General features: G+C 50.0%; 1 protein-coding gene across 2 annotated transcripts in view; it reads right to left on the reverse strand.

The window, feature by feature from the left end:
- gabbr1b (gamma-aminobutyric acid (GABA) B receptor, 1b) overlaps positions 1 to 26,088 on the reverse strand; it is an 86,249-nt gene that overhangs the window by 54,304 nt on the left and 5,857 nt on the right. For both annotated transcript variants that reach the window (XM_088632033.1, XM_088632034.1), the window contains 4 exons: positions 8,755 to 8,841; positions 8,077 to 8,280; positions 7,339 to 7,524; positions 4,116 to 4,133 (listed from right to left, as the gene is read on the reverse strand). In XM_088632033.1, coding sequence (XP_088488159.1) covers positions 4,116 to 4,133; positions 7,339 to 7,524; positions 8,077 to 8,280; positions 8,755 to 8,833 — 487 coding nt within the window. In that variant the 5' untranslated portion in view covers positions 8,834 to 8,841. The remainder of the gene's footprint in view (positions 1 to 4,115; positions 4,134 to 7,338; positions 7,525 to 8,076; positions 8,281 to 8,754; positions 8,842 to 26,088) is intronic.

Raw genomic sequence — 26,088 nt, forward strand, 5'->3', positions numbered from 1 at the left:
GATTACTGACACACTGCCTGACCTGATTACTGACACACTGGCCCTGCTGCTGACACACTGCCTGACCTGATTACTGACACACTGCCTGACCTGATTACTGACACACTGGCCCTGCTGCTGACACACTGTCTGACCTGATTACTGACACACTGCCTGACCTGATTACTGACACACTGCCTGACCTGATTACTGACACACTGCCTGACCTGATTACTGACACACTGGCCCTGCTGCTGACACACTGCCTGACCTGATTACTGACACACTGTCTGACCTGATTACTGACACACTGTCTGACCTGATTACTGACACACTGCCTGACCTGATTACTGACACACTGTCTGACCTGATTACTGACACACTGGCCCTGTTACTGACACACTGGCCCTGTTACTGACACACTGTCTGACCTGATTACTGACACACTGCCTGACCTGATTACTGACACACTGTCTGACCTGATTACTGACACACTGCCTGACCTGATTACTGACACACTGCCTGACCTGATTACTGACACACTGCCTGACCTGATTACTGACATACTGGCCCTGTTACTGACACACTGTCTGACCTGATTACTGACACACTGTCTGACCTGATTACTGACACACTGTCTGACCTGATTACTGACACACTGTCTGACCTGATTACTGACACACTGCCTGACCTGATTACTGACACACTGTCTGACCTGATTACTGACACACTGTCTGACCTGATTACTGACACACTGCCTGACCTGATTACTGACACACTGGCCCTGCTGCTGACACACTGTCTGACCTGATTACTGACACACTGTCTGACCTGATTACTGACACACTGCCTGACCTGATTACTGACACACTGCCTGACCTGATTACTGACACACTGCCTGACCTGATTACTGACACACTGCCTGACCTGATTACTGACACACTGCCTGACCTGATTACTGACACACTGCCTGACCTGATTACAGACACTCTGACTGATGCACTGACCCAGTTTCTAAGTAACACACTCTGACTGATGCACTGACCCAGTTACTGCCTCTGTAACTGACGCACTGATGTACTGACTGACCCTGTAGCTGACTAGCCCCATTACTGACACACTGACTGAATCACTGGCTCACTTTCTGACACGCTGAATGAGAGACGAACAATTTACAACCAAGCTGGCTGACGCACTGATCTTGAGATTAGCCACATATCGACACTCCAGCTGTCCCGATCAACACAGAATATCAGAGAACCCCTCAGTCATAAACACACACAACGGGACAGGAGACACAGCCAGAGAGAGGAGATCACAGAGAATATCCCTCAGTAAAAACACACACAACGGGACAGGAGACACAGCGAGAGAGAGGAGATCACAGAGAATATCCCTCAGTAAAAACATACACAACAGAACAGGAGACACAGCGAGAGAGAGAGGAGATCACAGAGAATCCCTCAGTAATAAACACACACAACAGGACAGGAGACACAGCGAGAGAGAGAGGAGATCACAGAGAATCCCTCAGTAATAAACACACACAACAGGACAGGAGACATAGCGAGAGAGAGAGGAGATCACAGAGAATCCCTCAGTAATAAACACACACAACAGGACAGGAGACACAGCGAGAGAGAGAGGAGATCACAGAGAATATCCCTCAGCAGTAAACACACAAAACAGGACAGGAGACACAGTGAGAGAGAGAGAGGGGAGCAGAAAACTCCTGCCGCCCTGTGTCTCCTGTCCTCTTGCGGGTGTTTATTACTGAGTATTTTTTCAGTTATCTCCTCTCTCTCCCCGACAAACACTCCCAATAAGACGTATCAATAAACGGAAAATGGTACACCTCCTGATAAACAAGGGAACACTGCCACCTTGTGGCATTTCTGTACAATAACGGGCACCATTTACTTAATTTCACATTCCTGCCACCTTGTGGTAGATCTGAAGAAAGACAGTTTATTCTCTTTCACCCTGAAATTTCTCATGGACCAGGACTGGACTAGACAGAGACCTGGATCATCTGTACACACTGACCCCTCCAGGACCAGGACTGGACAGCCCTGCTTTAAAGACCCCTGGAGACTCTGCAGACACACACACACACTGACCCCTCCAGGACCAGGACTGGACAGCCCTGCTTTAAAGACCCCTGGAGACTCTGAAGACACACACACACTGACCCCTCCAGGACCAGGACTGGACAGCCCTGCTTTAAAGACCCCTGGAGACTCTGCAGACACACACACACACTGACCCCTCCAGGACCAGGACTGGACAGCCCTGCTTTAAAGACCCCTGGAGACTCTGCAGACACACACACACACACTGACCCCTCCAGGACCAGGACTGGACAGCCCTGCTTTAAAGACCCCTGGAGACTCTGCAGACACACACACACTGACCCCTCCAGGACCAGGACTGGACAGCCTTGCTTTAAAGACCCCTGGAGACTCTGCAGACACACACACACACTGACCCCTCCAGGACCAGGACTGGACAGCCCTGCTTTAAAGACCCCTGGAGACTCTGCAGACACACACACACACTGACCCCTCCAGGACCAGGACTGGACAGCCCTGCTTTAAAGACCCCTGGAGACTCTGCAGGCACACACACACACTGACCCCTCCAGGACCAGGACTGGACAGCCCTGCTTTAAAGACCCCTGGAGACTCTGCAGACACACACACGCTGACCGGGCACAGACTCAGAGGAGGAACTGATTATCTTTAGTCTTGAATGTCCTCAGAACCTTCAGCAATCCCCCTACAGCCCACCCTGTGGACTGCCAGACCCTGAGCCGGGGAACAGCGCCAGACCGACGATCGCCGTCGCCCAGTTTGGGACTGGTCCCAGTGACAATATTCACCGCGTGAACCCTGCGTCGCGAGTAGCTCGGCGAGGACCCCCTCCTCCGGGGCGGCTCGGGGCTGTAGGGGGTCACGCCCGACACACCACACGGCCCCCTCGCTGAACCGGAAACGGGCTCTTTACACAGAGAGTGGCGGGGGGCTGGGAATGGGGGCCGCATGCCGACGGGGGGCGGCGACGACGACGACGAACCCCCAAATCGAGAAGCGGGTGGGGCGCTCTCTCCCTCGCTCGGTCCTGTGGGGTCCTGCGTACGGGCGGGGGCGCCAGAGAGATGAAGCTGAACGTTTCATCTGTCCTCCACACATCCAAGAACTCACCGGAACCAGAGTCACAGACCACCTGGACCGACTGGACCGGGGACACAGACCCCTGGACTGACTGGACCAGGCACACAGACCCCTGGACCGACTGGACCAGGGACACAGACCCCTGGACCGACTGGACCAGGGACACAGACCCCTGGACCGGGGACACAGACCCCTGGACCGGGGACACAGACCCCTGGACCGGGGACACAGACCCCTGGACCGACTGGACCGGGGACACAGACCCCTGGACTGACTGGACCAGAGTCACAGACCCCTGGACCGACTGGACCGGGGACACAGATCCCTGGACCGACTGGACCGGGGACACAGACCCCTGGACCGACTGGACCGGGGACACAGACCCCTGGACCGACTGGACCGGGGACACAGACCCCTGGACCGACTGGACCGGGGACACAGACCCCTGGACTGACTGGACCAGAGTCACAGACCCCTGGACCGACTGGACCTGGGACACAGACCCCTGGACCGGGGACACAGACCCCTGGACCGACTGGACCGGGGACACAGACCCCTGGACTGACTGGACCAGAGTCACAGACCCCTGGTCTGACTGGACCAGAGTCACAGACCCCTGGTCTGACTGGACCAGAGACACAGACCCCTGGACTGACTGGACCAGAGTCACAGACTCCTGGACTGACTGGACCAGAGTCACAGACCCCTGGACTGACTGGACCGGGGACACAGACCCCTGGACTGACTGGACCGGAGTCACAGACCCCCTGGACTGACTGGACCGGAGTCACAGACCCCCTGGACTGACTGGACCAGAGTCACAGACCCCCTGGACTGACTGGACCAGAGTCACAGACCCCTGGACTGACTGGACCAGAGTCACAGACCCCTGGACTGACTGGACAGGGGCTCTGGGATATTGTGCTCAATGCTATTGTTAGGATATTGTTGGTTCTGTCTTACCTAAGTAGTGTCGGTCATCTGAAAAAAAGGAAGAAACAGGGAATGAGAGATAGGACACATTAAATCACTGACACACAGCTCCAGTGACAGTCTCAGCGTCTCAAACACTGACACACAGCTCCAGTGACAGTCTCAGCGTCTCACACACTGACACACAGCTCCAGTGACAGTCTCAGTGTCTCACACACTGACACACAGCTCCAGTGACAGTCTCAGTGTCTCACACACTGACACACAGCTCCAGTGACAGTCTCAGCGTCTCTCACACTGACACACAGCTCCAGTGACAGTCTCAGTGTCTCTCACACTGACACACAGCTCCAGTGACAGTCTCAGCGTCTCAAACACTGACACACAGCTCCAGTGACAGTCTCAGCGTCTCTCACACACACTGACACACAGCTCCAGTGACAGTCTCAGCGTCTCAAACACTGACACACAGCTCCAGTGACAGTCTCAGTGTCTCTCACACACACTGACACACAGCTCCAGTGACAGTCTCAGTGTCTCACACACTGACACACAGCTCCAGTGACAGTCTCAGTGTCTCACACACTGACACACAGCTCCAGTGACAGTCTCAGCGTCTCACACACTGACACACAGCTCCAGTGACAGTCTCAGTGTCTCTCACACACACTGACACACAGCTCCAGTGAAAGTCTCAGCGTCTCACACACTGACACACAGCTCCAGTGACAGTCTCAGCGTCTCACACACACTGACACACAGCTCCAGTGACAGTCTCAGTGTCTCTCACACTGACACACAGCTCCAGTGACAGTCTCAGTGTCTCACACACTGACACACAGCTCCAGTGACAGTCTCAGTGTCTCACACACTGACACACAGCTCCAGTGACAGTCTCAGCGTCTCTCACAGTGACACACAGCTCCAGTGACAGTCTCAGCGTCTCACACACTGACACACAGCTCCAGTGACAGTCTCAGCGTCTCTCACACTGACACACAGCTCCAGTGACAGTCTCAGCGTCTCACACACTGACACACAGCTCCAGTGACAGTCTCAGCGTCTCACACACTGACACACAGCTCCAGTGACAGTCTCAGTGTCTCTCACACTGACACACAGCTCCAGTGACAGTCTCAGTGTCTCACACACTGACACACAGCTCCAGTGACAGTCTCAGTGTCTCTCACACTGACACACAGCTCCAGTGACAGTCTCAGTGTCTCACACACTGACACACAGCTCCAGTGACAGTCTCAGCGTCTCACACACACTGACACACAGCTCCAGTGAAAGTCTCAGTGTCTCTCACACTGACACACAGCTCCAGTGACAGTCTCAGCGTCTCACACACTGACACACAGCTCCAGTGACAGTCTCAGCGTCTCTCACACTGACACACAGCTCCAGTGACAGTCTCAGCGTCTCACACACACTGACACACAGCTCCAGTGACAGTCTCAGCGTCTCTCACACACTGACACACAGCTCCAGTGACAGTCTCAGCGTCTCACACACACTGACACACAGCTCCAGTGACAGTCTCAGTGTCTCTCACACTGACACACAGCTCCAGTGACAGTCTCAGTGCCTCTCACACACTGACACACAGCTCCAGTGACAGTCTCAGTGTCTCTCACACTGACACACAGCTCCAGTGACAGTCTCAGTGCCTCTCACACACTGACACACAGCTCCAGTGACAGTCTCAGTGTCTCACACACTGACACACAGCTCCAGTGACAGTCTCAGCGTCTCTCACACTGACACACAGCTCCAGTGACAGTCTCAGTGTCTCTCACACTGACACACAGCTCCAGTGACAGTCTCAGTGTCTCACACACTGACACACAGCTCCAGTGACAGTCTCAGTGTCTCACACACTGACACACAGCTCCAGTGACAGTCTCAGTGTCTCACACACACTGACACACAGCTCCAGTGACAGTCTCAGCGTCTCACACACACTGACACACAGCTCCAGTGAGTCTCAGTGTCTCTCACACTGACGCACAGCTCCAGTGACAGTCTCAGTGTCTCACACACTGACACACAGCTCCAGTGACAGTCTCAGCGTCTCACACACACTGACACACAGCTCCAGTGACAGTCTCAGTGTCTCACACACTGACACACAGCTCCAGTGACAGTCTCAGTGTCTCACACACTGACACACAGCTCCAGTGACAGTCTCAGTGTCTCTCACAGTGACACACAGCTCCAGTGACAGTCTCAGTGTCTCTCACACTGACACACAGCTCCAGTGACAGTCTCAGCGTCTCACACACACTGACACACAGCTCCAGTGACAGTCTCAGCGTCTCAAACACTGACACACAGCTCCAGTGACAGTCTCAGTGTCTCTCACACACACTGACACACAGCTCCAGTGACAGTCTCAGCGTCTCTCACACACTGACACACAGCTCCAGTGACAGTCTCAGTGTCTCTCACACTGACACACAGCTCCAGTGACAGTCTCAGTGTCTCTCACACACACTGACACACAGCTCCAGTGACAGTCTCAGCGTCTCTCACACACTGACACACAGCTCCAGTGACAGTCTCAGTGCCTCTCACACACTGACACACAGCTCCAGTGACAGTCTCAGTGTCTCTCACAGTGACACACAGCTCCAGTGACAGTCTCAGTGTCTCACACACTGACACACAGCTCCAGTGACAGTCTCAGTGCCTCTCTCACACTGACACACAGCTCCAGTGACAGTCTCAGTGTCTCACACACACTGACACACAGCTCCAGTGACAGTCTCAGTGTCTCTCACAGTGACACACAGCTCCAGTGACAGTCTCAGCGTCTCTCACACTGACACACAGCTCCAGTGACAGTCTCAGTGTCTCACACACTGACACACAGCTCCAGTGACAGTCTCAGTGTCTCTCACAGTGACACACAGCTCCAGTGACAGTCTCAGTGTCTCACACACTGACACACAGCTCCAGTGACAGTCTCAGCGTCTCTCACACACTGACACACAGCTCCAGTGACAGTCTCAGTGTCTCACACACACTGACACACAGCTCCAGTGACAGTCTCAGTGTCTCTCACAGTGACACACAGCTCCAGTGACAGTCTCAGTGTCTCACACACTGACACACAGCTCCAGTGACAGTCTCAGCGTCTCTCACACACTGACACACAGCTCCAGTGACAGTCTCAGCGTCTCACACAGCTCCAGTGAGTCTTGTACAGTCAGACAGTCTTGGGGTACAGTGTTAGGCTGTGACTCACAGTGGCAGACTGGTTTGGGGTACGCCCACTTGCCCAGCTTGGTGCAGAGGGAGGAGTTGCGCCCCACGAGCCGGAACCCGGGGAGACAGCGGTAGTGCAGCTCTGTACCCTCCACTGGGGGGCCGGGGGGGCGCGCCTCTACCTCCCCGTTCTCCAGGGACGCCCACACCTTCGAGCACATGAGCACTGCGGGCGACAGGGAGGGGAGACTGGGGCTCACCCAGCACTGGACACAGGGACAGACACTCAGAGGGACACAGAGAGAGAGACAGACAGTCAGAGGGACAAGGGGTCAGAGGGACAGGCAGTCGGAGGGACAGGTAGAGGGACAGACAGAGAGAAAGGCGGTCAGGCAGGGACAGGTGGTCAGAGGGACAGACAGTCAGAGGGACAGACAGTCAGAGGGACAGGTAGAGAAAGGCGGTCAGACAGGGACAGGCGGTCAGAGAGACAGGCGGTCAGAGAGACAGGCGGTCAGAGAGACAGGCGGTCAGAGAGACAGGCGGTCAGAGAGACAGGCAGTCAGAGAGACAGGCAGTCAGAGGGACAGACAGTCAGAGGGACAGACAGTCAGAGGGACAGGTAGAGAAAGGCGGTCAGACAGGGACAGGCGGTCAGAGAGACAGGCGGTCAGAGAGACAGGCGGTCAGACAGGGACAGGCGGTCAGAGAGACAGGCGGTCAGAGAGACAGGGACAGGCAGAGAGACAGGGACAGGCAGAGAGACAGGGACACTCACGGCAGCGGCTGTGCAGGCCGATGTCTGTCCAGGTGCCGTCGGGAAGACACTTGCGCACCTTGGGGCCCACGATGACCCTGCTGCCCCGGCAGATGTACTCGATCTCATAGTCCACCGGCAGGATCTGGACACTGCGGATCTGCTCCTGGGACAGACCCCGGTACCGGATCCCCCCGTCACGAGGGGGCCGGATTATAGCACAGCCTGAGAGAGAGAGAGAGGGGTTCATACAGACACCCTGACTGGACACTCCAGTACATGAACACTGCACTGAGAGAGAGAGGGGTTCAGACAGACACACTGACTGGACACTCCAGTACATGAACACTGCACTGAGAGAGAGAGGGGTTCACACACACACACTGACTGGACACTCCAGGACATGAACACTGCACTGAGAGAGAGAGGGGTTCATACAGACACACTGACTGGACACTCCAGTACATGAACACTGCACTGAGAGAGAGAGGGGTTCATACAGACACACTGACTGGACACTCCAGTACATGAACACTGCACTGAGAGAGAGAGAGGGGTTCATACACACACACTGACTGGACACTCCAGTACATGAACACTGCACTGAGAGAGAGAGGGGTTCATACAGACACACTGACTGGACACTCCAGGACATGAACACTGCACTGAGAGAGAGAGGGGTTCACACAGACACAGTACCTCCAGTGGTGGTGTTGCGTATGGCCACAGCGATGGAGGGCAGGACACAGAGCGCAGTCACCCACGTGCAAACTGTCATCTTGACACCTGGGGAGAGAGAAGCCAAGCCTTTTCAGACGGCACTGCAGTTCCCGAAGCGTCCAGCAGGTGTCAGCCTGCCCACAGGAACGGTGTCCGTCAGCAGCGCTGCTGGGTGACTGCTGCTCATGTAATATATGTGCTCTCAACACCCCCGACACAACCACAGAAGGCTACTGGGGGAGTCTGACACAAAGCACAGGAGCAAATAGGTCACAACAGGCCACGCAGTACATTAGAACTGCATTCACTGTCCTGTTACAACAGGAGCTCCAGTCCCAGTCCAGTAGACCAGTCTGTTACAATAGGAGCTCCAGTCCCAGTCCAGTAGAACAGTCCTGTTACAATAGGAGCTCCAGTCCCAGTGTAGTAGAACAGTCTGTTACAATAGGAGCTCCAGTCCCAGTCCAGTAGACCAGTCTGTTACAATAGGAGCTCCAGTCCCAGTCCAGTAGAACAGTCTGTTACAATAGGAGCTCCAGTCCCAGTCCAGTAGAACAGTCTGTTACAATAGGAGCTCCAGTCCCAGTCCAGTAGACCAGTCTGTTACAATAGGAGCTCCAGTCCCAGTGCAGTAGAACAGTCTGTTACAATAGGAGCTCCAGTCACAGTGCAGTAGACCAGTCTGTTACAATAGGAGCTCCAGTCCCAGTCCAGCAGAACAGTCTGTTACAATAGGAGCTCCAGTCCCAGTCCAGTAGAACAGTCTGTTACAATAGGAGCTCCAGTCCCAGTCCAGTAGAACAGTCTGTTACAATAGGAGCTCCAGTCCCAGTCCAGTAGAACAGTCTGTTACAATAGGAGCTCCAGTCCCAGTCCAGTAGAAAAGTCTGTTACAATAGGAGCTCCAGTCCCAGTCCAGCACAATAATCCTGTTACAATAGGAGCTGGGACAATAATCCTGGGACAACAGTCCCAGTGCAGTAGAACAGTTAATACGATCTGTTAATACAGCAGACAATTAATACTATAGACACACTGTCAGTTCATGACACTGTTAATACAGCACACACACACTGTTAATACTGTCCACACACTGTCAGTTCATGACACTGTTAATACAGCACACACACTGTTAATACTGTCCACACACTGTCAGTTCACGACACTGTTAATACAGCACACACACACTGTTAATACTGTCCACACACTGTCAGTTCACGACACTGTTAATACAACACACACACACTGTTAATACTGTCCACACACTGTCAGTTCATGACACTGTTAATACAGCACACACACACTGTTAATACTGTACACACACTGTCAGTTCACGACACTGTTAATACAGCACACACACACTGTTAATACTGTACACACTGTCAGTTCATGACACTGTTAATACAGCACACACACACACTGTTAATACTGTCCACACACTGTCAGTTCATGACACTGTTAATACAGCACACACACTGTTAATACTGTCCACACACTGTCAGTTCATGACACTGTTAATACAGCACACACACACTGTTAATACTGCACACACACTGTTAATACTGTCCACACACTGTCAGTTCATGACACTGTTAATACAGCACACACACACTGTTAATACTGTCCACACACTGTCAGTTCATGACACTGTTAATACAGCACACACACACTGTTAATACTGTCCACACACTGTCAGTTCACGACACTGTTAATACAGCACACACACACTGTTAATACTGTCCACACACTGTCAGTTCACGACACTGTTAATACAGCACACACACACACTGTTAATACTGTCCACACACTGTCAGTTCATGACACTGTTAATACAGCACACACACTGTTAATACTGTCCACACACTGTCAGTTCATGACACTGTTAATACAGCACACACACACTGTTAATACTGTCCACACACTGTCAGTTCATGACACTGTTAATACAGCACACACACACTGTTAATACTGTCCACACACTGTCAGTTCATGACACTGTTAATACAGCACACACACACTGTTAATACTGTCCACACACTGTCAGTTCATGACACTGTTAATACAGCACACACACACTGTTAATACTGTCCACACACTGTCAGTTCATGACACTGTTAATACAGCACACACACACTGTTAATACTGTCCACACACTGTCAGTTCACGACACTGTTAATACAGCACACACACACTGTTAATACTGTCCACACACTGTCAGTTCATGACACTGTTAATACAGCACACACACACTGTTAATACTGTCCACACACTGTCAGTTCATGACACTGTTAATACAGCACACACACACTGTTAATACTGTCCACACACTGTCAGTTCATGACACTGTTAATACAGCACACACACACACTGTTAATACTGTCCACACACTGTCAGTTCATGACACTGTTAATACAGCACACACACACTGTTAATACTGTCCACACACTGTCAGTTCACGACACTGTTAATACAGCACACACACACTGTTAATACTGTCCACACACTGTCAGTTCATGACACTGTTAATACAGCACACACACTGTTAATACTGTCCACACACTGTCAGTTCATGACACTGTTAATACAGCACACACACACTGTTAATACTGTCCACACACTGTCAGTTCATGACACTGTTAATACAGCACACACACACTGTTAATACTGTCCACACACTGTCAGTTCATGACACTGTTAATACAGCACACACACACTGTTAATACTGTCCACACACTGTCAGTTCATGACACTGTTAATACAGCACACACACACTGTTAATACTGTCCACACACTGTCAGTTCATGACACTGTTAATACAGCACACACACACTGTTAATACTGTCCACACACTGTCAGTTCATGACACTGTTAATACAGCACACACACACTGTTAATACTGTCCACACACTGTCAGTTCATGACACTGTTAATACAGCACACACACTGTTAATACTGTACACACACTGTCAGTTCATGACACTGTTAATACAGCACACACACACACTGTTAATACAGCACACACACACTGTTAATACTGTCCACACACTGTCAGTTCATGACACTGTTAATACAGCACACACACACACTGTTAATACTGTCCACACACTGTCAGTTCATGACACTGTTAATACAGCACACACACACTGTTAATACTGTCCACACACTGTCAGTTCATGACACTGTTAATACAACACACACACACTGTTAATACTGTCCACACACTGTCAGTTCATGACACTGTTAATACAGCACACACACACACTGTTAATACAGCACACACACACTGTTAATACTGTCCACACACTGTCAGTTCATGACACTGTTAATACAGCACACACACACTGTTAATACTGTCCACACACTGTCAGTTCATGACACTGTTAATACAGCACACACACACTGTTAATACTGTCCACACACTGTCAGTTCACGACACTGTTAATACAGCACACACACACTGTTAATACTGTCCACACACTGTCAGTTCACGACACTGTTAATACAGCACACACACACTGTTAATACTGTCCACACACTGTCAGTTCATGACACTGTTAATACAGCACACACACACTGTTAATACTGTCCACACACTGTCAGTTTACGACACTGTTAATACAGCACACACACACTGTTAATACTGCACACACACTGTCAGTTCATGACACTGTTAATACAGCACACACACACTGTTAATACTGTCCACACACTGTCAGTTCATGACACTGTTAATACAGCACACACACTGTTAATACTGTACACACACTGTCAGTTCATGACACTGTTAATACAGCACACACACTGTTAATACTGCACACACACTGTCAGTTCACGACACTGTTAATACAGCACACACACTGTTAATACTGTACACACACTGTCAGTTCATGACACTGTTAATACAGCACACACACTGTTAATACTGCACACACACTGTCAGTTCACGACACTGTTAATACAGCACACACACACTGTTAATACTGTCCACACACTGTCAGTTCATGACACTGTTAATACAGCACACACACACTGTTAATACTGTACACACACTGTCAGTTCACGACACTGTTAATACAGCACACACACACACTGTTAATACTGTCCACACACTGTCAGTTCACGACACTGTTAATACAGCACACACACACTGTTAATACTGTCCACACACTGTCAGTTCATGACACTGTTAATACAGCACACACACACTGTTAATACTGTCCACACACTGTCAGTTCATGACACTGTTAATACAGCACACACACACTGTTAATACTGCACACACACTGTCAGTTCACGACACTGTTAATACAGCACACACACACTGTTAATACTGTCCACACACTGTCAGTTCACGACACTGTTAATACAGCACACACACACTGTTAATACTGTCCACACACTGTCAGTTCACGACACTGTTAATACAGCACACACACTGTTAATACTGCACACACACTGTCAGTTCATGACACTGTTAATACAGCACACACACTGTTAATACTGTCCACACACTGTCAGTTCATGACACTGTTAATACAGCACACACACACTGTTAATACTGTCCACACACTGTCAGTTCATGACACTGTTAATACAGCACACACACACTGTTAATACTGCACACACACTGTCAGTTCATGACACTGTTAATACAGCACACACACACACTGTTAATACTGTCCACACACTGTCAGTTCATGACACTGTTAATACAGCACACACACACTGTTAATACTGTCCACACACTGTCAGTTCATGACACTGTTAATACAGCACACACACACTGTTAATACTGTCCACACACTGTCAGTTCATGACACTGTTAATACAGCACACACACACTGTTAATACTGCACACACACTGTCAGTTCATGACACTGTTAATACAGCACACACACACACTGTTAATACTGTCCACACACTGTCAGTTCATGACACTGTTAATACAGCACACACACACTGTTAATACTGTCCACACACTGTCAGTTCATGACACTGTTAATACAGCACACACACACACTGTTAATACTGCACACACACTGTCAGTTCACGACACTGTTAATACAGCACACACACACTGTTAATACTGTCCACACACTGTCAGTTCACGACACTGTTAATACAGCACACACACACTGTTAATACTGTCCACACACTGTCAGTTCATGACACTGTTAATACAGCACACACACTGTTAATACTGTCCACACACTGTCAGTTCACGACACTGTTAATACAGCACACACACACTGTTAATACTGTCCACACACTGTCAGTTCACGACACTGTTAATACAGCACACACACACACTGTTAATACTGTCCACACACTGTCAGTTCATGACACTGTTAATACAGCACACACACACACTGTTAATACTGTCCACACACTGTCAGTTCATGACACTGTTAATACAGCACACACACACACTGTTAATACTGTCCACACACTGTCAGTTCATGACACTGTTAATACAGCACACACACACTGTTAATACTGCACACACACTGTCAGTTCATGACACTGTTAATACAGCACACACACACACTGTTAATACTGTCCACACACTGTCAGTTCATGACACTGTTAATACAGCACACACACACTGTTAATACTGTCCACACACTGTCAGTTCATGACACTGTTAATACAGCACACACACACTGTTAATACTGTCCACACACTGTCAGTTCATGACACTGTTAATACAGCACACACACACTGTTAATACTGTCCACACACTGTCAGTTCATGACACTGTTAATACAGCACACACACACTGTTAATACTGTCCACACACTGTCAGTTCATGACACTGTTAATAAAGCACACACACACTGTTAATACTGTCCACACACTGTCAGTTCATGACACTGTTAATACAGCACACACACTGTTAATACTGTCCACACACTGTCAGTTCATGACACTGTTAATACAGCACACACACACTGTTAATACTGTCCACACACTGTCAGTTCATGACACTGTTAATACAGCACACACACACTGTTAATACTGTCCACACACTGTCAGTTCATGACACTGTTAATACAGCACACACACACTGTTAATACTGTCCACACACTGTCAGTTCATGACACTGTTAATACAGCACACACACACTGTTAATACTGTCCACACACTGTCAGTTCATGACACTGTTAATACAGCACACACACTGTTAATACTGTCCACACACTGTCAGTTCATGACACTGTTAATACAGCACACACACACTGTTAATACTGTCCACACACTGTCAGTTCATGACACTGTTAATACAGCACACACACACTGTTAATACTGCACACACACTGTCAGTTCATGACACTGTTAATACAGCACACACACACTGTTAATACTGTCCACACACTGTCAGTTCATGACACTGTTAATACAGCACACACACACTGTTAATACTGTCCACACACTGTCAGTTCATGACACTGTTAATACAGCACACACACACTGTTAATACTGTCCACACACTGTCAGTTCATGACACTGTTAATACAGCACACACACACTGTTAATACTGTACACACACTGTCAGTTCATGACACTGTTAATACAGCACACACACACTGTTAATACTGTCCACACACTGTCAGTTCATGACACTGTTAATACAGCACACACACACTGTTAATACTGTCCACACACTGTCAGTTCACGACACTGTTAATACAGCACACACACACTGTTAATACTGTCCACACACTGTCAGTTCACGACACTGTTAATACAGCACACACACACTGTTAATACTGTCCACACACTGTCAGTTCACGACACTGTTAATACAGCACACACACACTGTTAATACTGTCCACACACTGTCAGTTCACGACACTGTTAATACAGCACACACACTGTTAATACTGTCCACACACTGTCAGTTCATGACACTGTTAATACAGCACACACACACTGTTAATACTGTACACACACTGTCAGTTCATGACACTGTTAATACAGCACACACACACTGTTAATACTGTACACACACTGTCAGTTCATGACACTGTTAATACAGCACACACACACACTGTTAATACTGTACACACACTGTCAGTTCATGACGCTGTTAATACAGCACACACACACTGTTAATACTGTCCACACACTGTCAGTTCATGACACTGTTAATACAGCACACACACACTGTTAATACTGTCCACACACTGTCAGTTCACGACACTGTTAATACAGCACACACACACTGTTAATACTGTCCACACACTGTCAGTTCACGACACTGTTAATACAGCACACACACACTGTTAATACTGTCCACACACTGTCAGTTCACGACACTGTTAATACAGCACACACACACTGTTAATACTGTCCACACACTGTCAGTTCATGACACTGTTAATACAGCACACACACTGTTAATACTGTCCACACACTGTCAGTTCATGACACTGTTAATACAGCACACACACACTGTTAATACTGTCCACACACTGTCAGTTCATGACACTGTTAATACAGCACACACACACTGTTAATACTGTCCACACACTGTCAGTTCACGACACTGTTAATACAGCACACACACACACTGTTAATACTGTCCACACACTGTCAGTTCATGACACTGTTAATACAGCACACACACACTGTTAATACTGTCCACACACTGTCAGTTCATGACACTGTTAATACAGCACACACACACTGTTAATACTGTCCACACACTGTCAGTTCATGACACTGTTAATACAGCACACACACACTGTTAATACTGTCCACACACTGTCAGTTCATGACACTGTTAATACAGCACACACACACTGTTAATACTGTCCACACACTGTCAGTTCATGACATTGTTAATACAGCACACACACACTGTTAATACTGTACACACACTGTCAGTTCATGACACTGTTAATACAGCACACACACACTGTTAATACTGTCCACACACTGTCAGTTCATGACACTGTTAATACAGCACACACACACTGTTAATACTGTCCACACACTGTCAGTTCACGACACTGTTAATACAGCACACACACACTGTTAATACTGTACACACACTGTCAGTTCATGACACTGTTAATACAGCACACACACTGTTAATACTGTCCACACACTGTCAGTTCATGACACTGTTAATACAGCACACACACTGTTAATACTGTACACACTGTGAATTGTATACAGAGCACACAGGGTCAGTGGAGTACACACACACACACACACACACACACACACACACACACACACACACCCTGTGACAGGAGCAGTGGAGCAGACAGGACAGCTCACTCACATGCCTGCAGCTCTCCCTTCTCCCCGACACTGTGTGTGTGTGTGTGTGTGTGTGTATGTGTGTGTGTGTGTGTGTGTGTGTGTGTGTGTGTGTGTGTGTGTGTGTGTGTGTGTGTGTGTGGTGCGTCTGCGAGTCTCGCAACCACAGAGTCTAAGACGCAAGTCATCTCTCAGCATCTCTGTGTGTCAGTAGGTTGTGTGTCTGTGTGTGAGAGTCTCTCAAGAGTGAGGTTGTGTATCTGTGTGTGTGTCTGTGTGAGATCTGTGTCTCAGTGTGAGGATGCATATCTGTGTGTGTCTCAGTGTGAGGTTGTGTATCTGTATGTGTGTCTCAGTGTGAGATCTGAGTATTAGTGTGAGGATGTGCATCTGTGTGTGTTCCTCAGTGTGAAGTTGTGTATCTGTGTGTGTGTCTCAGTGTGAGATCTGTGTATCTGTGTGTGTGCCTCAGTGTGAAGTTGTGTATCTGTGTGTGTGTCTCAGTGTGAGATCTGAGTCTCAGTGTGAGGATGTGCATCTGTGTGTGTTCCTCAGCGAGAGGCTGGGTATCTGTGTGTGTGTCTCAGTGTGAGGCTGGGTATCTGTGTGTGTGCCTCAGTGTGAGACACACATACAAACACACACCCACATTCACACACACACACACACTCCGACACTCACACACTTACTCACACACACACACACACACACACACACACACACACACACACACACTCTGGATCAGAAGGCATTCCTTCCCGATCGCTCCCAGACGTTAATGAAAGCAGGCAGCTCTGCCTAATTCGGTTGCCTAGCAACAAATCGCCCCCCCCCCCCCCCCCCCACCTCTTGCTTTTCATCTTCTCTCCGACCAAGTCCTCAATCTTTCCCTCCCTCTCCCTCTCTCTCCGCCGTCGAGAGGAGCTCCATCCCCGCCTTCATCCCAATATCCATTCGCGCAGATGACAGCCCGCCGTCAGACAGCCTCAAACGATCCCCGCCGCAGACATCCCCCAACGATCCCCGCCCCACACTGCAGAGCCCGGTGAACGTTGAAACTTTCGGCACGGGCCTCGTGAAGTAACCACACCCACCCACCCACCCCCCGTGGAAGTAAAGAGGAGAGCTGTGACCGGGCAGGAGGCAACCGAGATGACTCGCAGGGCTGGGGGGCCTGGGCTCGGTTCCTGGGGTGCTGTCTGGGGGGAGTCTGCATGTTCTCCCTGTGCTGGTGTGGGGTTTCCTCTGGGAGCTCTGGTTTCCTCCCGCGGGCCGGAGACAGGCTGGTGGGTCAACTGGCTTCTGGGAAAACTGGCCCTGGTGTTTGTGCGTGTCTGTGTCTGTGTGTCTGTGTCTGTGTGTGTGTGTGTGTGTGTGTGTGTCCTGCTGTCTCAGACACTGTGGGGAGAGAGAGAGAGGTGCACTTCCTACTGCAATGGGACAGATACTCTGGGATTAGAGAAACATTCTTCCCGAAATTCAGAAATCTAGTCCCAGAGTTCCCACACCTGCCAGAATCACAACAGGTCCCAATCCTACTGGGAGAGGGAGGAGGGAACTCAGCTGAACTGGCAGCCCCAGTGTGTGATCTCCTGTCCCAGCCTGAGGAACAGACAGTGAGCCTGTCTCTCAACAATAATAATACAGTGTGTGACCTCCTGTCCCAGCCTGAGGAACAGACAGTGAGTCTGTCTCTCAATAATAATAATACAGTGTGTGATCTCCTGTCCCAGCCTGAGGAACAGACAGTGAGCCTGTCTCTCAATAATAATAATACAGTGTGTGATCTCCTGTCCCAGCCTGAGGAACAGACAGTGAGCCTGTCTCTCAGTAATAATAATACAGTGTGTGATCTCCTGTCCCAGCCTGAGGAACAGTGAGCCTGTCTCTCAATAATAATAATACAGTGTGTGATCTCCTGTCCCAGCCTGAGGAACAGTGAGCCTGTCTCTCAATAATAATAATCCAGTGTGTGACCTCCTGTCCCAGCCTGAGGAACAGACAGTGAGCCTGTCTCTCAATAATAATAATAATACAGTGTGTGACCTCCTGTCCCAGCCTGAGGAACAGACAGTGAGCCTGTCTCTCAATAATAATAATAATACAGTGTGTGACCTCCTGTCCCAGCCTGAGGAACAGACAGTGAGCCTGTCTCTCAATAATAATAATACAGTGTGTGACCTCCTGTCCCAGCCTGAGGAACAGACAGTGAGCCTGTCTCTCAATAATAATAATACAGTGTGTGATCTCCTGTCCCAGCCTGAGGAACAGACAGTGAGCCCGTCTCTCAATAATAATAATAATACAGTGTGTGATCTCCTGTCCCAGCCTGAGGAACAGACAGTGAGCCTGTCTCTCAATAATAATAATACAGTGTGTGACTTCCTGTCCCAGCCTGAGGAACAGTGAGGCTGTCTCCCAATAATGCTCCAGCCACCTACAGTATATGTCAATATTTTATAATATGTCTTTGTTGTAAATATCTGTAGATTTTATTTTACTTCTATTTTGTGTTGTGTTTAATGTAAATATCGTTACTTTCATTTGCTTTGGCAACACTGATTGTACCCATCGGTCATGCGAAGAAAGCACCTCGAACTGAACTGAGAGAGAGAGAGAGAGAGCTCTCACCTGCTGTTGTGAGTCAGTGAGGTGAGACATAACACCTAAGCAGCGTGTTATCAACAAACAGCCCCCCTGGGAGCAGAGCCTTGACACACAGAGGGGGAGGGGCAGGGAGCGGCTCTGGCAGAGCGAAGGGAAATCCTCTCATCCTCTCGGCGCAGAGGAAGAGGCCCCAGGACGAAGCACTGCATTCTGGGTCGGGTCCAGAAGATCATAGCGGAGGTACGCGTATACAGAAGGCCCTTCCCAGAATGCACGGCAATTCTGGAGTATATATACACACAAGATACATCAACCTTGTACAGGACCAGCCCCAGAATGCACTGCAGTGTGTAATGTACACACATACAAGATACATCAACCTTGTACAGGACCAGCCCCAGAATGCACTGCAATGTGTAGTGTACACACACACAAGATACATCACCCTTGTACAGAACCAGCCCCAGAATGCACTGCAGTGTGTAATGTACACACACACAAGATACATCACCCTTGTACAGAACCAGCCCCAGAATGCACTGCAATGTGTAGTGTACACACACACAAGATACATCAACCTTGTGCAGGACCAGCCCCAGAATGCACTGCAGTTCTGTATGCAACACACAGACGCCAAGACATGCATGCTGGGGCAGACGGGCACACGCCGAGAGACACGCCTCAGCCGAGACGCGCTCCCCTGCCAAGACGGACAGACAGGTGCACAGAGCTGCCTGCTGGGACACGTGCAGAGACAGACGGACTCACACTGTGGCAGCAGCTGCTGCCTGTCAGAGGGACACTGCAGCCTGCCTGGTGCTGATCAAAGCCAGCAAGACAGGTCTGTCGAACGCAGGCAGGACACAGCTCTGACTTTACCAAGTGAGGCAGCAAGGACACAGCTCTGACTTTACCAAGTAAAGCAGGAAGGACACAGCTCTGACTTTACCAAGTGAGACAGGAAGGACACAGCTCTGACTTTACCAAGTAAAGCAGGAAGGACACAGCTCTGACTTTACCAAGTGAGACAGGAAGGACACAGCTCTGACTTTACCAAGTGAGACAGGAAGGACACAGGTCTGACTTTACCAAGTAAAGCAGGAAGGACACAGCTCTGACTTTACCAAGTGAGACAGGAAGGACACAGCTCTGACTTTACCAAGTAAAGCAGGAAGGACACAGGTCTGACTTTACCAAGTGAGACAGGAAGGACACAGCTCTGACTTTACCAAGTGAGACAGGAAGGACACAGCTCTGACTTTACCAAGTAAAGCAGGAAGGACACAGGTCTGACTTTACCAAGTGAGACAGGAAGGACACAGCTCTGACTTTACCAAGTGAGACAGGCAGGACACAGGTCTGACTTTACCAAGTGAGACAGGAAGGACACAGCTCTGACTTTACCAAGTAAAGCAGGAAGGACACAGGTCTGACTTTACCAAGTGAGACAGGAAGGACACAGCTCTGACTTTACCAAGTGAGACAGGCAGGACACAGGTCTGACTTTACCAAGTGAGACAGGAAGGACACAGCTCTGACTTTACCAAGTGAGGCAGGAAGGACACAGCTCTGACTTTACCAAGTAAAGCAGGAAGGACACAGCTCTGACTGTACCAAGTAAAGCAGGAAGGACACAGCTCTGACTTTACCAAGTGAGACAGGAAGGACACAGCTCTGACTTTACCAAGTAAAGCAGGAAGGACACAGGTCTGACTTTACCAAGTGAGACAGGAAGGACACAGCTCTGACTTTACCAAGTAAAGCAGGAAGGACACAGGTCTGACTTTACCAAGTGAGACAGGAAGGACACAGCTCTGACTTTACCAAGTGAGACAGGAAGGACACAGGTCTGACTTTACCAAGTAAAGCAGGAAGGACACAGCTCTGACTTTACCAAGTAAAGCAGGAAGGACACAGCTCTGACTTTACCAAGTAAAGCAGGAAGGACACAGGTCTGACTTTACCAAGTGAGACAGGAAGGACACAGCTCTGACTTTACCAAGTAAAGCAGGAAGGACACAGGTCTGACTTTACCAAGTAAAGCAGGAAGGACACAGCTCTGACTTTACCAAGTGAGACAGGAAGGACACAGGTCTGACTTTACCAAGTAAAGCAGGAAGGACACAGCTCTGACTTTACCAAGTAAAGCAGGAAGGACACAGCTCTGACTTTACCAAGTAAAGCAGGAAGGACACAGGTCTGACTTTACCAAGTAAAGCAGGAAGGACACAGCTCTGACTTTACCAAGTGAGACAGGAAGGACACAGCTCTGACTTTACCAAGTAAAGCAGGAAGGACACAGCTCTGACTTTACCAAGTGAGACAGGAAGGACACAGGTCTGACTTTACCAAGTGAGACAGGAAGGACACAGCTCTGACTTTACCAAGTGAGACAGGAAGGACACAGCTCTGACTTTACCAAGTGAGACAGGAAGGACACAGCTCTGACTTTACCAAGTAAAGCAGGAAGGACACAGCTCTGACTTTACCAAGTAAAGCAGGAAGGACACAGCTCTGACTTTACCAAGTGAGACAGGAAGGACACAGCTCTGACTTTACCAAGTAAAGCAGGAAGGACACAGCTCTGACTTTACCAAGTAAAGCAGGAAGGACACAGCTCTGACTTTACCAAGTAAAGCAGGAAGGACACAGGTCTGACTTTACCAAGTAAAGCAGGAAGGACACAGGTCTGACTTTACCAAGTAAAGCAGGAAGGACACAGGTCTGACTTTACCAAGTGAGACAGGAAGGACACAGCTCTGACTTTACCAAGTAAAGCAGGAAGGACACAGGTCTGACTTTACCAAGTAAAGCAGGAAGGACACAGGTCTGACTTTACCAAGTGAGACAGGAAGGACACAGCTCTGACTTTACCAAGTGAGACAGGAAGGACACAGCTCTGACTTTACCAAGTGAGGCAGGAAGGACACAGGTCTGACTTTACCAAGTAAAGCAGGAAGGACACAGCTCTGACTTTACCAAGTAAAGCAGGAAGGACACAGGTCTGACTTTACCAAGTAAAGCAGGAAGGACACAGGTCTGACTTTACCAAGTAAAGCAGGAAGGACACAGGTCTGACTTTACCAAGTGAGACAGGAAGGACACAGCTCTGACTTTACCAAGTAAAGCAGGAAGGACACAGGTCTGACTTTACCAAGTAAAGCAGGAAGGACACAGGTCTGACTTTACCAAGTAAAGCAGGAAGGACACAGGTCTGACTTTACCAAGTGAGACAGGAAGGACACAGCTCTGACTTTACCAAGTGAGACAGGCAGGACACAGGTCTGACTTTACCAAGTAAAGCAGGAAGGACACAGGTCTGACTTTACCAAGTGAGACAGGAAGGACACAGCTCTGACTTTACCAAGTGAGACAGGAAGGACACAGCTCTGACTTTACCAAGTGAGACAGGAAGGACACAGCTCTGACTTTACCAAGTAAAGCAGGAAGGACACAGGTCTGACTTTACCAAGTGAGACAGGAAGGACACAGCTCTGACTTTACCAAGTAAAGCAGGAAGGACACAGGTCTGACTTCACCAAGTAAAGCAGGAAGGACACAGGTCTGACTTTACCAAGTGAGACAGGAAGGACACAGCTCTGACTTTACCAAGTAAAGCAGGAAGGACACAGCTCTGACTTCATCAAGTAAAGCAGGAAGGACACAGGTCTGACTTTACCAAGTAAAGCAGGAAGGACACAGGTCTGACTTTACCAAGTGAGACAGGAAGGACACAGCTCTGACTTTACCAAGTGAGACAGGCAGGACACAGGTCTGACTTTACCAAGTGAGACAGGAAGGACACAGGTCTGACTTTACCAAGTAAAGCAGGAAGGACACAGGTCTGACTTTACCAAGTGAGACAGGAAGGACACAGCTCTGACTTTACCAAGTGAGACAGGCAGGACACAGGTCTGACTTTACCAAGTGAGACAGGAAGGACACAGGTCTGACTTTACCAAGTAAAGCAGGAAGGACACAGGTCTGACTTTACCAAGTGAGACAGGAAGGACACAGCTCTGACTTTACCAAGTGAGACAGGAAGGACACAGGTCTGACTTTACCAAGTGAAGCAGGAAGGACACAGCTCTGACTTTACCAAGTGAGACAGGAAGGACACAGGTCTGACTTTACCAAGTGAGACAGGAAGGACACAGCTCTGACTTTACCAAGTGAGACAGGAAGGACACAGCTCTGACTTTACCAAGTAAAGCAGGAAGGACACAGCTCTGACTTGACCAAGTCCCCTCGGGGACCCCCCACCCCCCCGCCCTTCAGCATCATGGTAGCTGCCGTCTCCACCCCCCCCGGCGCACAGCTCTCACACCCTGCCTGCTCCCACTCCGCGAGCACGTGTCTCCTCAGAGCACTGCCCCCCCAGGAAGCCTGAGAAATGAGTCGACACAGCCCTCTCCCCGGCTGGAGAGCGCATCGCAGCGAGCTCGCGCGGCCCCCCCGTCTCCTCCATCGCCGCGGCCCCTCGGGGCTATCGTCTGCGAGCAGCCGAGCGCGAAGGAACGAAAGTGTTTGAGGAAAACAGGAGTCAGCCGGCGGTGGGGGGAGGGTCGGAGCCCATCTGTCTCAACAGCTCTCTCTCCTGCCCCTGCCTGTGTCTCAGGAGCTGATCTCTCTGAGTCTCCAGGTGACTACAGAGCTGATCTCTGAGTCTCCAGGTGACTACAGCTCCTGCCCCTGCCTGTGTCTCAGGAGCTGATCTCTGAGTCTCCAGGTGACTACAGCTCCAGCCCCTGCCAGTGTCTCAGGAGCTGATCTCTCTGAGTCTCCAGGTGACTACAGCTCCAGCCCCTGCCTCTGTCTCAGGAGCTGATCTCTCTGAGTCTCCAGGTGACTACAGAGCTGATCTCTCTGAGTCTCCAGGTGACTACAGAGCTGATCTCTCTGAGTCTCCAGGTGACTACAGAGCTGATCTCTGAGTCTCCAGGTGACTACAGCTCCAGCCCCTGCCTGTGTCTCAGGAGCTGATCTCTCTGAGTCTCCAGGTGACTACAGAGCTGATCTCTCTGAGTCTCCAGGTGACTAAAGCTCCACTCTGCCTGTGTCTCAGGAGCTGATCTCTGAGTCTCCAGGTGACTACAGCTCCAGCCCCTGCCTGTGTCTCAGGAGCTGATCTCTCTGAGTCTCCAGGTGACTACAGAGCTGATCTCTGAGTCTCCAGGTGACTACAGCTCCAGCCCCTGCCTGTGTCTCAGGAGCTGATCTCTCTGAGTCTCCAGGTGACTACAGAGCTGATCTCTCTGAGTCTCCAGGTGACTAAAGCTCCACTCTGCCTGTGTCTCAGGAGCTGATCTCTGAGTCTCCAGGTGACTACAGCTCCAGCCCCTGCCTGTGTCTCAGGAGCTGATCTCTCTGAGTCTCCAGGTGACTACAGAGCTGATCTCTCTGAGTCTCCAGGTGACTACAGCTCCAGCCCCTGCCTCTGTCTCAGGAGCTGATCTCTCTGAGTCTCCAGGTGACTACAGCTCCAGCCTGCCTGTGTCTCAGGAGCTGATCTCTGAGTCTCCAGGTGACTACAGCTCCAGCCTGCCTGTGTCTCAGGAGCTGATCTCTCTGAGTCTCCAGGTGACTACAGCTCCAGCCTGCCTGTGTCTCAGGAGCTGATCTCTGAGTCTCCAGGTGACTACAGAGCTGATCTCTCTGAGTCTCCAGGTGACTACAGCTCCAGCCCCTGCCTCTGTCTCAGGAGCTGATCTCTGAGTCTCCAGGTGACTACAGCTCCAGTCTGCCTGTGTCTGTGTGTGTGAGGACTCAGTGAGGTGCTGTCCAGTGTGCTGAAGTGCCTCAGTACAGAGGCTGTGTGAGGTGCTGTCCAGGGTGCTGACGTACCTCAGTACAGAGGCTGTGTGAGCTGAGCTGCTGGAGAAACCCCACTGTCACACCGTCCACAGTGATCAACTGCCCTCCGAACTGCCGAGCCTCAGGACACCCCGAGACAGTCTGATCACCTCCAGCTTCACCCTCACACTCCTCCTCCTCCTCAGATCTGTACAGGACTGGAGAGACACTCAGTCTGATCACCTCCAGCTTCACCCTCACACTCCTCCTCCTCCTCAGATCTGTACAGGACTGGAGAGACACTCAGTCTGATCGCCTCCAGCTTCACCCTCACACTCCTCCTCCTCAGATCTGTACAGGACTGGAGAGACACTCAGTCTGATCACCTCCAGCTTCACCCTCACACTCCTCCTCCTCAGATCTGTACAGGACTGGAGAGACTATCAGTCTGATCACCTCCAGCTTCACCCTCACACTCCTCCTCCTCAGATCTGTACAGGACTGGAGAGACACTCAGTCTGATCACCTCCAGCTTCACCCTCACACTCCTCCTCCTCCTCAGATCTGTACAGGACTGGAGAGACACTCAGTCTGATCACCTCCAGCTTCACCCTCACACTCCTCCTCCTCCTCAGATCCGTA

This window comes from Lepisosteus platostomus, chromosome 5 (assembly GCF_059453375.1).
Source record: "Lepisosteus platostomus isolate fLepPlt1 chromosome 5, fLepPlt1.hap1, whole genome shotgun sequence".
In the NCBI taxonomy this organism is placed as follows: domain Eukaryota; kingdom Metazoa; phylum Chordata; class Actinopteri; order Semionotiformes; family Lepisosteidae; genus Lepisosteus; species Lepisosteus platostomus.